This window comes from Zingiber officinale, chromosome 3A (genome assembly GCF_018446385.1).
Source record: "Zingiber officinale cultivar Zhangliang chromosome 3A, Zo_v1.1, whole genome shotgun sequence".
NCBI classification, from domain to species: domain Eukaryota; kingdom Viridiplantae; phylum Streptophyta; class Magnoliopsida; order Zingiberales; family Zingiberaceae; genus Zingiber; species Zingiber officinale.
In genome coordinates, this window is record NC_055990.1 from 127,385,468 (window position 1) to 127,404,036 (window position 18,569).

At 37.5% G+C, this 18,569-nt stretch overlaps 1 protein-coding gene across 1 annotated transcript in view; it reads left to right on the forward strand.

The window, feature by feature from the left end:
* The first annotated feature begins 3,204 nt into the window (after window positions 1–3,204).
* The window catches only part of LOC122052404 (succinate-semialdehyde dehydrogenase, mitochondrial-like), a 41,055-nt gene continuing 25,690 nt past the window's right edge, over window positions 3,205–18,569 (forward strand). Inside the window, exons 1-6 of the mRNA XM_042613900.1 lie at window positions 3,205–3,397; window positions 3,577–3,690; window positions 5,531–5,630; window positions 6,983–7,031; window positions 15,681–15,768; window positions 15,865–15,975. Coding sequence (XP_042469834.1) covers window positions 3,329–3,397; window positions 3,577–3,690; window positions 5,531–5,630; window positions 6,983–7,031; window positions 15,681–15,768; window positions 15,865–15,975 — 531 coding nt within the window. The 5' untranslated portion in view covers window positions 3,205–3,328. The remainder of the gene's footprint in view (window positions 3,398–3,576; window positions 3,691–5,530; window positions 5,631–6,982; window positions 7,032–15,680; window positions 15,769–15,864; window positions 15,976–18,569) is intronic.

The following is an 18,569-nucleotide window of genomic DNA, read 5'->3' on the forward strand; positions in this document are numbered from 1 at the left end:
CACGGTGGATATATTGGAGAAATCAAAAGTTATGTGTATGATATTTCCAATTTTATCATATAGAAATTATTGTTTAAGTTAATTAACTACCATATATTTCGATGAGATTTTGAAATATTTATACTAATAGCAGGTTTAAGTCGAAAGACACCTTCTAGATACATAAAACTTTGCATTTGATTGCAAATATCACTAAGTGGGGGATTGTTGAATATAGTTAGTGATATATGTTTAGTCCCACATTGAAAAGGAAGGAGAAGTTTGATAAGCTTATTAAATGATGTACATCAAATATGTTGTATTTGATTGGTGACCAAATGGAACATATTTATACATATAAAGATGGGCACTTGGTTGTATCATTCAGTATATATACATTCTTTTCACATCTTCTCTAACAATCAATTTTCCATTTTCTACATTGTTATTCATGCTCAAAGTTCTGTCATCGAATATTTCTTTCAACAAAAAATAATATACATTTTTTTTTGCTTTGTCTTTCGACCCTTCTAGCTTTGAGATCTTTTTAAATCTTTAATTTTTCAGCGAACATTAAAACAGACTATAGATAAGTAAAGATAACACTTACCCAACAATATACAACGCTGTGGGGTACACATACAAATCCATCCAAAGCAACATGTCAAAATTTATATGGGAACTTCATTAGTATTTGAAGATAAAAGTTACGTTTGTTGATTAATTTTTTGATAACAAATAAAGTTTATTCCAAAATGATATGATATTTGCTAGTTTAACTTGATTAACTAAATCATATTATATATGTTTCTAATGCTCTCCTACTTTGATTGCCAAGCATATAGTTATGTATGTATACACTTAAGTTATAGCATCACAAGCATTCTCATTATTTTACATTATGACATGGTATATTTTGGACATGGAAACATATTTTCTTATAATTCTATACCGATCCAACTAGTTCTCAATAGCTTTGTTTCATGTGTATTCTATTTGATAACATTTAACGGTCACATCTATCACAATTCATTTGCATTTTTGGTTCTCCGGATCCTCATCTTCTCATATTTGTGTTGTATTATTGTATTATTTCTAGATTGTTGATGGATATCCATGTCATTTGTAATATTAATAATAGTAATTTCTGTATTTTTAAAATTTTATATATAATCATATTTGTTTAAATATGCAATGCACATGAGGCAGGTGGAGCCTAATTGAATCCAAATTGACTTGGCAGCGAAGGGGGAGGGCCAGTTGGTGTTGTTGCTCCATGATTTCCCAGAGCTCTGGTATTCATTCAGATTCTTAGTCTCGTAGCCTGGGGGTTTCACGTGCTTGCCCTAGACCTTCGTGGCTACAACGACTCCTCTGTGCCACCTGATGCTGCCTCCTACTCTGTCCTCCATGTCGTGGGCGACCTCGTCGCCCTTCTCGATGCCCTTGTCCTGTCTCAGGTTCTCCGATCCCCTTACTTCTTGCGAGAAATCTATTTTCCTTGAATCTGTACTACTGTTTCAAAGTTCGAAATTGATTGCTTTGATTGATTAAAGCACGGTGCCGACGACAGAACTAGTCATTCGAGAGAGAAAAAAAAGTTGATTAGAAGATCACTAAGAAGGGTGCCGACAACAAAGCAAATCCGTCTTGGATTCATTCTTCGCCTAATTAATCGATTAAAGCTAGCCCAGTTAAAAATGAAAATGAAAACAACATACGTATTCCATAATTTTTTTTTCTATTCAATCCGGATGTTATAAAATTCCCGTTCCGCCGTTGGCCAAGCTCAACGTACACAACCTGTAATTGCCTATACCATGCTCGATTTGATACATGGAAATTGGCTGGTCAGATCTTACCATTCCCAACTCGGTCAATCTGTTTTGTCACCGCTGCAAAGTGTAAGAAAACTCCGACACTAACGGAAGGGGAAGGGAGGGGAAGGAAGGGGAAGTGAGGGGAAGTAAAGTATTTAACTTCTCCTTGTTTGGGAGGGAGGGTACGTAACATGTGTTACTTTGTTTGGGAGGAAAGTAAGGGAATGAAGGTTAAATAAATAAAGTTACAAAAATATCCTTACTTTTTAAATTATAAAATTTTCATAATATTAATATTTATTTTATAAATATAAATTAGATATTTTTAATAATAAAATTAATTTTTTATATTATCATTTAAATTAGCTATTTTTTTAATAAAAATTATTTTTTTATACTATTCGTAACACAATAATGAATTACCGATAATCAAGTAATTAAATGAAAACTAATGAAAATAATAATTTTAGAAACCTTAAAAAAAATTTGAAAGATAACAACGACTATTTCTATTATTTAAAAACTTATTAAATTTTGATGAAAAAAATTTAAAAATAATAGATATCCTCTTAAATTTTAATGACAAAAATTAGAAGAAGGCGACATAGCAAGCGAGATGTGAAGAAGGCGAGGAAATTGAACTCCGACTACATAGCAAAATTAGAAATTGGAACATTTCTTAAACTATTAAGAAAAGAGATAAAATTGGAATAATTTTTTTTTTTTGATTTCCCTTCCCCTTCCTTATACCCCAATTCGGGGTGTAAGAAAATCTCTCTTTCCATGGGTAACAAAGGTTAAAGCTTACCATTCCTTACGTTTCCTTCCCCTTTCTCACTCCTTCCCAAACGAGGTTCAAAGTTCCTCTTCCCCTTATTTCCCCTTCCCTTACCTCCTTCCAAACAGACCATAAAGAAAATGGTATTTAAGAAAATAATGGAAAGTATAAAAAATATACCTCTAAAATTTATTTATTTTAGTATTCATGGAGGAAAAGGTGAAATTATTCATCTTAAACAATTTATCCTCTGTCCCTAAATTTCTCTGTCCCCGTGTCCCTTGTCGATCGGACGGACCAGATTACATCTTAAGGCATCATGTCATATTTAAGATGTGGACAGTATCTTCATGATGTGTAAGATATCCTTAAGATATAATTTAGTTTATTCAATTGATAAGGAGACATAAGGATAAAAAAATTTGGAGACAGAAGATCCGAACTCAAACGATTTAATACATAGAAAAAGATGAAATTATTCATCTTAAACGATTTAATATGTCGGTTCCATAATAATATACGGACAGATAAATGATCTAATTAATCCTCTTTCTCAGATTTTTGACCGGAGGAAAATGTTGTAACGGGCAAATAAAATAATGATTGTCAGATAAATAACCTAATTAATCCAGAAGTGTGAGTATGCGTGTCATGGAGCAGAGTGGCATGTGAAGAATTTTGGACACGGAAGCGAACGGGCTGTGAGCCGCTTTGTGCCCGTTGCAATCATCTCCGATCCCGTCCAATCGCAATGGCGATGTGCCGCGCAGGCCTTCTCGGCAGCCGCCTTCCTCACCCCTTCCGAATCCTCTGCCGCCAGGCAAGTGCTGCTGGCTCCGGATCGGTCTTCCTGCTTCGCTTTCAATCTCGATCGAGTTTTTTTTTCGTCCGGAAATCCTTCCCGTTGTTTCCGATCGAGAATAAATTTCTGGCTATTCCGTTTGTACTGTGGTTTCTGTTTTTGATCGGATTGGATCTTGGGATTATGTCTGTGCCCAGATGAGCACGGAGCCGAGGGTGGCCGTTGATCGACTGAGGCAATCAGGGCTGTTGAGGACCCAGGGGCTTATCGGTGGGAAGTGGATCGATGCTTATGATGGCAAAACCATTCCGGTACATAATCTTCTATCTGGTTGTTTGAATTGCGCTCATTCTTTGTTAATTTCTTAAAATAAGATTTTGGCTGTTGAGATATATAATGTTTGTCGGAGAATAACTTGTCAAACGATACATCTGGAGTCCATAAGGGTATGCTTTGGTTTCAAATACTTCTTTTGTGCTGAAACCTAATATACCTGTATCATGATAGTGCATTTTGGTTGGAGCTCAATTTTAATGTCACCTTTCCCCACTTTGGCCTTTTCAAAGGTCAAATTTTCATATTCAATAGGTTTCTTAATACCATCTGTACATGTTTTCACATAATCTTCTTTAAAGTTAAGATCTAAAATTAATCTATAAGTGCCTGTAATTTTTCTCCGTGAAGGAGAAACTTGATGGAGAAATCAGTCAGTTTTGTTTTCTAACAAGATTACCAGTGGCTTATTACACTATGTAATGAGCAATGTTCTCTTGAGAACTTTAATAACAGATCAATATTTTCATCATATTGCACTTCCAGTTCTATATTGAGACTTCAAACAGCAACGACAAAAACCCTTGGATCTTATCTCACCATCATTGTTGTTATAATGATATATTGGTAATAATATTTAGATCTTTTAAATGACATTTAATTAATCTAAGAGAGTTTATGTTGTGATTCACAACTTATTATAATTCAGCTAATTTTAATTTTATCAACTTGATAATTTTGTTCGTGGTTGTGATTTGCAACGTATATTTGATTCAGCAAATTTTAATCTTATCAACTTGAAAATTTTATTCCTAGAATGTCCATTCTACTGTGTCTTTGATTTTTTAACCATTAGTTCATTGATTATTCATATAATTGATAGCTAACTGTGATTCATGAGCTTTAGATAATTATAGCATTAATTATGTACACAAGTTGTTGCTTTGTGATCAAAAGGTCACGGGTTCGAATCCTGGAAATAGCCTCTTGCAAAAAGTAGGGTAAGGCTGCATATAATGGATCCTTCCCCGGGACCCCGCATAGCGGGAGCTTCGTGCACCAGACTGCCCCTTTAATTATGTACACAAGTGTACCTGTGTTATGTGGTGGTGTGCATATAATTACTCACATCCGAGTCATTTTGTTTCAAATTTATTGAGACCCCATGCCACTATAAATTTTAAGATCACTACACATTCTCATTCTTTCCTTTCGTCTTTCGTCTTTGTTGTCCTTCCTTTAGAGAGGTTGGAAGTCATTAATTATGTGCCACCAAATAGAGTTGGAAATTATTTGCCACTAATAAAGCAATAGTTGCTTGTCTTAGGTACTACCTCAGTACCTCCTTTCTTCATGATGAAATCACTAGTCTCTCAACCATCGGTATGATATTAACTTTTATGGTTGACATTCGACATAGAACAATTCTTGGAACCATAGGGTCGGTACCCTACTTGCTTTTTACTCAGTTTTTGAACCACGAAGTGTATCTTCCATTTTTTTTATAGGAGATGGTTCATCATATAAATTGTACGTGTGATTCTCATCGTGTTGATCCTAGTTAGGCTGCTGCAATGCTATCCTATTGAACTCCTTTCTTTTATAGCTTGTAATGAGTATTGTCTGTGGCATTCTAGTTGCTTCTTGCAAGCCCACTTTTTTTGTGTGTTTACATTTCCTTTAGTCATTTGGTGTCATGGATATAACCACGAGTCATTGACAAGATGTTCGGTGAAGGGCAATTAAGAGTAAGACGAGTTGTTGTTCTGTGATAACCACTTATTTAATGAATTTTTCCTTATGCACTGTACCTGGACTTATGATAAATAACATACAAAAATCTTAGAGGACAACTATAACTTTCCACTTATTTTGCAGGTTCATAATCCTGCTACTGGTGATGTTATTGCTAATGTTCCATTCATGGGAAGAAATGAGGCCATCAATGCAATATCCTCTGCACATGAGACATTTACATGTAAGAAATATCAAAGGTAGCTAATATTTGATTTTTTTGTTTGTTTGGCACTTGGTGATGCAAAGTCACTTGCTCCAAGTTTGTGACATTTTCTCTTTTAAGCTAATACCTCTGACCCATCTGTGTATTGCTTTGAGATGGCTGTGTTGAGATGTGAGATAATGACCTGCAAGCATAATATCGTGAATACGCAAAAATTTTGTTGAGACTGGTGCAATTTACCATGCCCTACATGTCAGGGTCCTTTCCTTCAAGTAAATCTAACCGAGCTCAAGCTAACCTCAATCTTTACTGGATCTTATAAAGCAAGAGTAGTCACTCTACAACCTGGATGCTTATGCACCACCATGAGGTCGAAAGGATGATGGGAATTGAGGAGAGATCTAAAGGAGACTGACTATCTCTAGTTAAACCTCTCACCCTAAAACGCTTAGCAAATTGTGTACAGTTAGTGGAGGAGATGACAGATCTCTAATGAAAAATCTCTACCCAAAAGATTGTTCGTACATTTCAGCGACCCTATGATATCCGATGACTATATTTTCGCTAAAGTAGACCGTATTTTGTAAAGCATCCAACTGGGTAAACTTGTTTTGCACAATTCCACACCAGGACATAAGGTAGAGTGGCCAAGAGGATCAATATCTCAGAGGATGTCCAACTGCAAAACAACTGAAGCCCACAATGTCCATACCATGGTACCACAAATATGTTGTATGAAAGTGTCAATTCAACATTGAAAGTGAACAACCTATCATAACCTAACTACATAACTTTAAAATATAGCAACAAGGGCCGACATCTTATTGCTGGCTTTAAGTCAAAACTCAAGCAGTGTTGCTCATGCATATCAAGAGGTTGATTCTTCTAGAAGGTCCTGTACATATGAATTCGAGTTAGAATTCTCATCATCTAGTCATGCACTAGGAATAAGAGCATCTTTTATAGGTTTGTGATGGGTATATTATATAAAGCCTTCGCTCCTTGACTCCACTTTGAGTATATGTGCTTTGTATGTACTAGATAGTTGTGCTAGATTCCCTTTGAGTATATGGAACATGCCATCTTGTGCTAGTATACATTGTTGTTTTATTTCTGATAATGCTGAATTGTTGGGTAATATCCATGTGGGCACCTAAAAATTGTTAATTGTGTTGCTTGTTGTTGTGTACTTCTATTCCATAAATTGTTTATCTATTTCTCAATACAAATGTTGCCTGGAAGTGGATCAGGTCTAAGTTGTTGATTCCTTGTATGGAACTTATTGGTTGCATTATTTTGTTAGGAAGTCTTATAATTTTGTTTGTTGTCATGGATTTATCAAACATTGATATATTTTATGTTTTTCACAGCTTGGAGCAAACTCACAGCAAATGAACGGAGCAAGCGTTTAAGAAAATGGTACAGATAAATATGTCACTTGTAAGAGGAATTTAATTTTACTCTTTTTGTTAGATATGACACATAATCCTTTATGAATTTAAAGTAGGGGTAGGCATCCATAAACCAAGCCAAATCTGATAACCCACACACGCCACTGCCCAAAAAAAAAAAAATCTGATTTATCAATTTATTGGATTGGTTTGGGTTTTGATAGTAGATAAAATTATCAGTTTTGGTTTGATTCAATTTGAACTTGTGCAAACAGTTAAAATGGAACCCAACTGTAAGTTTTTTTTATAGTATTTATGTATATGCAAATCTAGATAAATTAGTATGTTAATTATTATGGCCTCTTGCTACTTTTTATCTTCCCTAAACATTAAGCTTAAATGATAATAATTTTATTATTATTATTATCTTCAATGGAATTATTGTTTGGAAATTCCTTTTTAATTGGCTTTGATTAATTTGTATTTATTTTAAATTAATAGTTTCAAATCGAACCAATCCAAAAAATTTGGTTTGGTTTCAGTCATGGATTAAAATCTCGTGTTGAGCCAGTCGAAATGGGCGAAATATTTTGTTCCACCCACTAACTGGCACTTGCACGACCCGACAACAGGCCTTGTAGCAATCACGAAGGGGTTGTGCGACCCCGTGGCAATAGTGGAGTCATGTGACCCTGCGATCGCGACAGAGGGGTCGTGCGACCATCATGGCGGAGGGGTGATGTGTCGCAAACCACAAGTGCACGGTTGCTGTCGAGTAATAAAATTATCAATCCCACGAGAACTAGAAATTGAGTACCAATCTATTATGTGAAAACGATTATCTAGAGAATTCAAAAGTCGCGAAGGTCTTGAGAAAACCAAGAAGACTGGTGAGAAAAGTTCTAGGAGGAAAATCTGATTTTAGGAAGCGATCCTAGGATTTCGGTTTCACCGCAATGATCGTAGACATCCTATCTTATATTTGGTTTCCTAATTCTCATTGTTTGTTCATGTAGGTAGACAATCCCAATTTAACCGATGTGATATTTTGGAACTACGCCTGTGTATCCGTCCAAACGCGACGCCTACTTTTAGGGCGACATTGCTGAAGAACCTCTTTCTTACGGTCTCATGGTTCTCTTGCTTTCCCTTACCGTGTGACACTGAATTGAGGCAGACCCATTAAGCTCTGTGAAAGCCTAGGGAATCCTCGTGGTAACCCGACCTACTTTTGTGACCAACCCTTACATCTCGGTATTCTATGAATCAGAGGATTGAGTTCATCTTCGGAAAACACGCTTTTGGTGTCGAGTTCATGTATGCACAGTAGAATTAGACCACAAACAATCAAATCATAGAAATTAAGAAACACGAATATATCAAAACATGGAAAGACAAGCGTCTACATACCAAAAAGCTACTCCTTAGTCCTAGAATCAAGAGTACTACTCCATGAATATGGAGTTACAACAAGAAGACATGTTTTAAGCTTTTACAACCCAAATCTAAAAGAAAGAAAGAAAAGATTATTCAATGGAGCGAAGGATGTCTCTGGGCGACTTCTCTAACTCCAAACATAGACGAGAACGCCTCTTGCTCCTTGGAATGACTCTCCTAGTGCTCCTTGTCACCAACCTTTAGATTTGGAAATAACTTCCAAAAATACTGAGTCGACGAAATCTATGGCGGGGCGACACGGCTATATGTAAACACACGGTCGAGCCTTATGGAACTCTGGGTTCTTCAGGAGAAACGACTCACAATCATGTGAAAACACAAGGCCGGGGGAGAAATGACACACGATCGTGTGAAAACACATGGCCGGGCTGTGTGGAACTCTGGGTTCTTCGTTTTTACTCCTCTTCATCCCAAGGTATATGCCCGTGTCTTGGATACAGCCAGAGCATATTCCTCTCTTGATGTCATCATTCCAAGGCTCTTTTAACTCCGTTTTAGTTTCGATTCTTCATCCTATTAATAAAAAGTACAAGAGTAGATCTCCGAATAAGAAAAATAGCAATACAACACTAAAGGCGGAATTAATCATGAAAAATATGCTCCTAGAATATCACAAGATGAGTGCAAAATATGGAATAAAATCCTATATAAAATACACTTATCAAGGGGTTGCACGACCCCCCTGGTCTCGCTAGAGGGGTTGCGCAACCCCAACGATCTCTCCGGAGGGGTCGTGCGACCCAGCGGTTGTGCCAGAGGATCGTGTTAGGTTGGTTGCGCGAGGAGGCCAAGTTTTTTAAATTAAACTGTGAAACTTACATTGATTATCCTAATCAAATCATAGTTATGGTAGAGGTAATCTAAAGAGACTTAACTAAACTCTAATAAAATTATCTAATTAATTATATATTTTATTTATTTTAATTCTAAAAATATATAATAAATTATTTATTTATTTATCTCTATATTTTTCTTTTTAAAATATTTATCTTAAATATTTTTTTAGTTAATATATTTTATATTTAAAAAAAATATAGAAATCATATCGGTATGATACAATATCAAAATCGTATCGTTCCAGTCGCAACTAAAACTCTAATATGGTTCAGGATTTTAAACCATGATTTTAGTACGGTATTTTAGTTTCGTTTTGGTTTCCTACAAAAGTGAGAAAGCGAATGTGCCCAACCCTAATATAAACACAAGATAGGAAACTTGTTTATATTGACTAGAGTTGATATTAGGATGAGATAATGGTCCTAGCTAGTATCATACCTGTACATGCTGGCACTACGTATCTTTTTATTACATATACTAGGCATACATACTCTACAGCCCAACATTTTCCATATGTAGCAACAGTAAATCGCCATTCACTCCAGACTTAATAAAAGCGTCTACTATCTCTTGGTCATTGCTCTAACCAGTACATATCAATTTTACCCGCATGGTATGATGTATGCCATGTAAACCTCTGAATAAGTCTGATGAAGGTGTAGTGTATTCTCCGAAAGATAAAGGAGCATTAAATGGCGGAAAGGTCATCTGACCCTCCTTTTTTTCAGTAAAATATCTTTTCCTTCGGATTAAACTGCCACCTCCATGCAATGAGTAGTAACTAGTGAGCAGAAGCAACAAGTAACTTGAGTTCCAATTTCATGCTGAGTGGTACATATTTCTGACAGACCTTAAGGATCATGAAGAGCATCTCACAACATTGTGGACTCATTTTATGAGGCTAGAGTAATTTCTTTACAGATCTTTTTCTCTTCTTTTATTTGTATCTTGAATAGCCAGTACAGATTGATAATCTTTTATCCCAAAGGAAATTTCCACATTCTTAACTAAGTGTTATAGAATAAAACAGTTAGCATGATATGTAATATAATCTAAATGGCGCTCACATCATGGTTTTGCCACAATATTTCTTTTTTGTTGTTTGTATAAGGATTGAGCAGAAACTTAGAAAAACAGCTCTGCTCCCTCATCATTTATTTTGCTATTGTTTATAAAAGAGTCCCAAATGGTTGCCCACGTAAAAATAACTCTCGTTTGTTTATTCATCTTGCATTCTTGATATATCAGTCGTTCTAGTTCCTAATTGAGGATCTTTAAGCAGTCTTCTGGTTCTCCAAGATGTTTATATTTATTGACTTTTTTAAACATAATTCCTTGTAGATCTTTCAATCAAGGGTGGAAAAAAGTTTGCTATTTTAGAGTTTTGTAATTCATTTAGTACCAAATATGGGCTTTAAGACTGAGTTTTCTTTTTGTCACCAAGGGTATTGGGCCATAAACAATTTGTACATGGAATCGGAGTTTAAAAATATTGTTCTATACTAATCAGCACATTTGAAACATATTGTTCTATTGATTGACTAACATGTTGCATGGGTTAAGATATGATATTAAGTAACCTTTGTGGAACTACATCCAACCAACACCTGAACTCTATGAATGATCTCTCACGACAGAGACAGGAATCTTCTTCATAGATGCACAAAGCTTCCTCTAACTCTAGTGATTAGAGATGCGAATCTACTTGGGTCCAACCATTGAAACCCTGTTAATGTTCTTCTGTGACAGATGTGCGTGATGGAAGAATTGATGAACATGAGGCAAGGTGACACGAGACATAAGCCTCATTTGGATTTCCTCCTCAAGTTAAAGCAACTTTGCCACTTCATCTTCTCTAAATCAACTCCCACACTAATCACATATTGACATGTAGGTACAACAGTAGTACAATATTGTTTTTTGGCTAAGACCAATACAGAGCTCAGGTTGATACTTTAAAACTTTATCAAATGAAATCAGGTTCCACAATTAATTGAGTGGCATAGTTATTGTTATTTGGTGGTAGTCCGATAGTGACCAATTAATAGAAAGTTTTGTTGATATCTAATAAGGTCAGGACTAGCACCAATGAGCACGTGATAACAAGATCAATAAGCAATAAATAAGAAATTTATATTCTGACTCGAAATGTTTGAAGTTCATGCCGAACAAGTTAAAGACAGATAAACAAACGAACTAAGTGCTAAATGAGAAACAAATGATGCACAAACAAAAATCTCCAAGATGCAATTTATAAATCTCCAGATGGATTTAGAGGCAAGTGTCTTAGAGCAATATTATATCTTGATTTTACATCTCTATTACTCACCTCCAATAAATCTAGAATTAAGAATAAAAGGGATACCAGATAAGGAACTAGTTGATAAGGATGCAGTAGTGTGCAATGTGCAGTGCAGTAAGGGAAGCAGTGGCTTATCACCCAACAATTAATATAAGGATGAGTAATAAATCAAGCAAAGATTCGTTAGGATGTTTTAAGCTAGTGTATGCACTATGTTTTACCTCATGGTTAGCTTTGTGGTTTGTAAGTAAAATTGATCGATCCGCATACAAAACACCCAGAATTGGATGTTTCAACACGGGAAGCTTCAAAAAGTGAAGCTAGAGAAATAGAAAAAAAAACAGAGAATGAGAATAGGAAGATCACTACGAAAGTGACAGTATAAAAGTGAGGATAGAAAAATATAATCTAATTAAATAATTATATAATGTTTAACTTTATATAAATCTAAATAATTTAATTAAATACGACTGAACTAAACTTTCCTATATATAAACTTCTTTTAATTTTAAATAAACTAAAATAAATCCAAATTGAGTTCGGTTTGAATTCACTTGGTCCTAATCATCATATCTACTTGATGAGCTCTAGTTAATCCTAAATCAACTTTCATTCAACTATAAAACTTAAAATATTAGATTGATTTAACTTAATTTGTTATGTCAATTATTTTAAATTTAAAAAGGATAAAATTTGGTAGCTAACCTATGTGAATAGTTTATGATTTTCCTGCTTTTGTAATGAAGAGACTGAGAGAGACAATGTGACCAAGAGATAAGAAATTACTAGGGTTTAACATGTTGCTTTGATTAAATGTCGAGTTTCTTATCCTCCTTTAGTCTTTTCTCAGCTTTACTTCTTGCACCAACAAATATCTAGGGTTCGACATGGACTTTGATTAAATGAAAAATTATTTAATTAAATTTAGAAAATTATTTATTTTTCCATAATTTGTAATTTGGATTTTTTTTTTAAAGAAACTCTATTTTCAAATTTGAATATGATTTTATCAAAAAAAAATTGAACTTAAAATTTTCCAATTTATTGAGTCGAGATCAAATCAAGTTTTATATATTTAATTTTGATAAATTTAATTATAATGTTTTACATCTTAAAATTTAAAATCTCTTTATTTTTATCTACCTAATAATTATAGTTATGTGGAAGAATAAAATCCAATTAAAATTAATGGTAGAATTTTAAATTATTTCACTGTGTTCAAATGAATTTTTATTTAAGTTTTTATCATATAAAATCTAAAAAGTAATATTTAATGCTCTATTAAATGCTCATAAATACATTTTAAAAAATTATAAAAATATCAATTTATTTTAAACAAGTTTGTATCTGTAACAATGAAAGCTTCTCAAACTCACTTTCAAATATGAAAATGCTCTAATTTTTCATAATTTAAAAGATAAACATGCTTAAATTTATAGTGAACTAGAGAAATTCTCATTTACCTCAAATTGAATAAATTATAAGTGTGAATTTGTATGCAACAAAAAAATATGAATAAAATGGCTCGGACCATCTCTACATAGCATCGCCGAGTGGCAAGCTGATCTCCTCGGACCTCCCCAACTTGGTCGTCCACCGGGAACTTGATCTTCTGGCAGAAGGTGGAGACGACCGCTCGGAACTCGTTGAGAGCCAGTCGCCCAGGATAACATTGTACGCGGAGGGAGCATCGACCACGATGAAGTTGGCGTCATCGACAGCAACTCGGCTCGGTCGATTTGTAATTGGTCGAAAGCCTTCCGGAAGATTATGTTGACCGAGCTGCCTGTATCAATAAAGATGCGGTGAATAGTATAGTTAGCTATTACCGCTCGGATGATGAGGGCGTCATCATGCGGGACCTCGACTCCCTCGAGGTCCCTTGGACCAAAGCTGATCTCGGGCCCGCTCGCTCGCTCCTGACTGTAGCCGACCGCGTGGATCCTGAGCTGCCTTGCGTGCGTTTTTCTCGCTCTGTTGGAGTCTCCTCCGGTCGGCCCTCCGGCGATGATGTTGATTTCGCCCCTCGAGGCATTTCCTCTATTCTCTTCCTCCCGAGCGGACGACTTAGGTCGTTCGTGCGACACCCGAGGATTAGCTCTGTGCGGATGGTGAGGGTGCCGCTCGGGTGATTGTTTGGTTTTGGTCGATCGACAACTACCTGTTGGACGGCGTGCGGCCTCTGATGAGGACGGGCTGCCTCTATGCGGGGTCCTCTTGGTGGTTGGTAATTAGAAGGCGGCTTCCGCTCGGCATGAGCTGGTGGCTCGGCTGGTGCTTCCTTCTTCCTCGCCATCTGAGCTTCTTCCACGTTGATGTACTCATTGACCTTGTTCAACATGTGGTCGTAGCTGCGAGGCGGCTTTCTGATGAGCGAACGGAAGAAATCACCATCCACAAGCCCCTGCGTGAACGCATTCATCATAGTTTCTGAATTGGCAGTCGGGATATCCTTGGCCACCTGGTTGAAACGTTGTATGTAGGCTCGGAGCGATTCCTTCGAGCTTTGTTTGATGGCGAACAGACTAATGCTGGTCTTCTGGTAGTGTCTGCTGCTCGCGAAGTGATGGAGGAATGCCGTGCGGAACTCTTTGAAGCTTGTGATCGATCCGTCCGGCAGCCTCCGGAACCATCGTTGCGCCGATCCCGAGAGGGTGGTGAGGAACACTCGGCACTTCACCCCATCTGTATATTGGTGTAAAGTGGCGGTGTTGTCGAACTGACCCAGGTGGTCGTCCGGGTCGGTGGTCCCGTTGTATTCCCTGATCGTCGGAGGCGCGTAATGCTTCGGTAGTGGGTCCCTCAGGATGGCGTCAGAGAACTGCCGGTTGATCCGCTTGGGGGATGAATCCGACCGGGGCGCCTTGCCCTTCCTTGCATCACGGATAGGCGCCTCGTCGGACGACCCCTGGTTGGCTAGGGCCAATTCCGACGGCATCTGGAATAGTGATCGATGGAATGGAATAGGGGCGGTCGGCGCATCTCCTGGTGTGCCGGTCTGCCCCTTTTTCTGAGCCCACGTTGAATATTGTTCCGGTCGGTCCTCCATGACCGCTCGGCCTCCAGAGACGGAGGCGGCCTGCTGCGTTACCCTTTCTGCTTGAGCCTTCTGCTACTGCTCAACCATCTTTGCGGCTCGCGCTTGAATGAGTGCTTCGAGCTCCTCGGGAGAGAGTGTTACCAGGAGTTGACGTCCAGCTTCTTCCATCTTCTTGGCTCGGATTCAGGTGCAGTTCCCACAGAGTAACAATACTGTGGCTACAGTGATGAGAATCGCATACCTCCGTCGAAGTCTGGGGGTCCTTATATAGGAACCCGGGGAGGCGCGGGCACGCTTCTCGATGCGTGCACACTTCCCCAAACATACCTCAGTAGGGTTGTGTCAGAAAAGCATGTCTGACACCATTCCGCAATCGTCGGAGCACATCCCAGATATGACGGTGGAAGCTTCCATCGTACGATACTCTGTCCGATCCGGCCGCCTACCATGCTGTTTGTCGGCGGCAGGTGTCTCGAGGATGATGTTACCAGCTACCCCTTTTGTCCTTTTGGGATTTCGCCTGATTGTCCTGCCGCTCGGCCGAGCGGCCTGTCCGCTCGGCCCATAGACCCTTGTACCTTGAGCATCGGAAACCCGACCCTTGGTCGGACTGTCTTTCGTCCGGTCTGGGAGACCCTTGGCCGGATGTCCGGTCGGCCCACCACTCCGCTCGACACGACCTCGGGCTTGACCCTCTTGATCCTTGACCTCCACGTGTCGTTGACCTCCCGCCAAAGAGTGATCCCCCGTCCTTACCACCGGATCAGTAGTTATTTATTATAAAAAGAGCAATGGTTTCATTTCTGTCATTCATGCTGCTGGAATTTGGAGTTGTTTTTTCTTTCAGATGTGGGGAAAATATCTTGATAATACAGTCACCTTCGTGTTCCTTTTTCTGTTGTCTATCATTCCCTTATAAACCTTTTTTCTTCTTACGACTAACACTAGTTAGTCAACTTCTTACTATAATCTTCATTTTACTTGACATTTTGATGACATATTGCATGTATATCTCACTCTATCCTTAAATGTTTGTGAAGGTATGATTTAATCATTTCTCATAAAGAAGATCTTGCACTACTTATAACATTGGAACAAGGAAAACCTTTAAAGGAGTCACTTGGCGAGGTATCTAAATTATTCCTGCAATCCTCCCAAGATAGCTTCTGTACTTTGCTGATGTATATCCATCATAAAATAATTTCTAACTAAAATTATTTGCAGGTTAACTATGGGGCTTCATTCATTGAATTTTTTGCCGAGGAAGCTAAAAGGATCTATGGTGACATAATTCCTCCTACAATTGATGATCGCCGCTTGTTGGTTTTAAAACAGGCAATACTTGATTGCCAATTAGATATGTTTAATTTTCATATAGCTTATCCATCGACTTTTCTTCTTAGGAAATACCTCAAATTAACAGTTAGCAGTGTCTACGGTCAGAATTGTTTGTGTTCCTTATTGTGCATTATGATCATGCCAGATGCTTTTGATATTTCTAATACTTTGAGCATATAAGCATTTGAGTTGATTATCAAAGTTTATATCATGAGAAAAGGAAAACACCATCCGATCCAGCATTCTGGAACCTCCTAAAAACTTAGTGCACCCTATTTGTGCATACAGAATTCTAAATCCTTTGACATTTGCTAGACGCACTAGTTTGAGTCTGCTATTGGATATGCCAAAAACCAGCCATCAATTGAGACCACAAATGATGGTTTCTTGCTGAGCAATTAGCCAAAATTTGAGTCCAAATAGGAATCTTATACTGGGTATTCTATGTGAAGTATAACCCATTTCTCTTTATAGTCATGATAGATTGATGTGAACCCTATTCCACATCACGATACACTTCAAATTGATTAAGATTGAAAACCCTTACATTTCAAAAGTAAAAATGTAGTATAGAGTCCCCAAGTCGAATTTTTCAAAGGACAACTAGTGAATATGTGCACTCTAGATTCAAATGATTCTTTTTGGGTTTTCTTAACTAAATAGTGGTCTAATTCAAGATTTTAATCAAAGGAAAATTAGATGAAATTGAAACAATGTAAATCCACTAAAAATGCTAACTAATTCAGAAATGAAATTTAACTCAATGCAAGGAAATTAATTCTACGAATGGAATTCGAATTGTAACTTGGTCAATCTGTTTATTGAATTCAAATATCAACCAGCTAAACTAAGCATTCTAATCAAGCTCAATTGAGAAACAAGTGGAATTCAGATTGGTGTAGATCAAACACTAAAAATCTAGGGTTCCTGACTTGAACAAAGAATAAGTGAACAAACAGTTTGAGAAGCTGAAATTAATGGAAGAAAAATTGCAATTGAAAAGAAATCAGATCTTTTGATCTGAGCAATGCTATGGAAAAGAAAATGAAAATGAAATCGCAAGAAACGTTCACAAACACAGATTGCAGTCCTTTCCTCTACCGTGAAATGGTGTTGCTTCTGGAGAACACCCTTCGAGCAATCGGGAACGAGATTCCAAGCTTCCAGCTAGCAACAGACAAATCGCACGACTCCTGGGAACCTTCCTTCAAGTTCGCGATCTTCTGAAGTAGCTCTCTACGCGAGGAACAGAGAATTGAAGTCCGGTGGGCGATTTACCCGATCGATCCGGGCGACGCTGATGAAACGGAAGATGAGAATGGATCGGTAATGCCGGGAAAACTCCTCCGACACCTCCGTTGGTTGGTGGATGTCAAAGATCGAGGAAACTCCCTCCGATCTATGCGTGATTGAGAAACACAGTATTCAAAATCGCAATGTGGGAAACTCCTTGCCGTCGCTCTCTGCCTTTCGGTTGATGATCGCTGGCACACCTTGAATCTAGCCGCCGATGAAAAACCTCAAATCTCAGATCTGGTTGGAAACGGGACTCCGCCTCGTGCTCTTGAGAAGAAGCTGATGAAACGGTAAACAGTTGCGAAGTCACTGTTCTCTGTGCCAAGCAGCAGTGACTTATACCCCTAGTTCAAATGGTCCAATCGTGACTTGGTTCAACTTGATTCACACAGCTGGCTGAACTTGGACTGAGCTTGAATGGAGCCTTGATCTTCTGACTTGGTTGCACAAACCCAACTCCTCAATTGATCACTAATTCCTTCCTCAATTCCCCATGAGCCACCTACACAACCAATTTATATTTATGAGAACAAAATTCATGAATCAAGACTAAAAATGTAATTAGCTCGAATCAATTCTTGCTTAATAAAACCATATTACAAATTGATTAATCAATACAATAGTTCTCCAAAAATCATCCAAAATCCAACAAAATAATGTGCCCAATAAACCAACTATCGTAGATGTTATGCACTGTTATGCTAAAACCTCTTTCTTACATTACCATTTAAGGAATGAATCCATGCTAGATGGTACTTAATGATAGTAGACTCAGGTGTAGAACACAGCTGAGGGCTTGTCAAGCACTATGTAGGTTCAGCGTTGCTGAAGTCTGCCACATTGGCACTGTATGCTATTGACACAGTAACATGGCAATGCTACATTTAGAATTTTAAGTTCCCTGTTGTTCAAATGCCAAGTGGAGGAAGCCACAAAAATCTATATTAGTAGATATATTTTGTAAACACTCCCATCTTTCAAGAAATCTAGATAATTGATATAGGATTTGAGATTTTGAGTTAAAATCATGCTAGAACGACCAAAGTTCGAAATCTTGAGCCATGTTTGGGTTTCAGTCATTGACTAGAATGATATTGCTTTGGTACCGTGCCGACATTTCAGTGTATGATGTCGGTAAAAATTGGAAGTGGAAGGAGGAAAGAGATGAAGAAGAAAAGATAAAACAACTATATAGTTAACTTTGATGTTTGCCTTTCCATATGGAGATGCTATGATTTTGATTATTTTGTATGGAGACAACCTATAAAAAAATAACAATATCATCTTAATTTTAG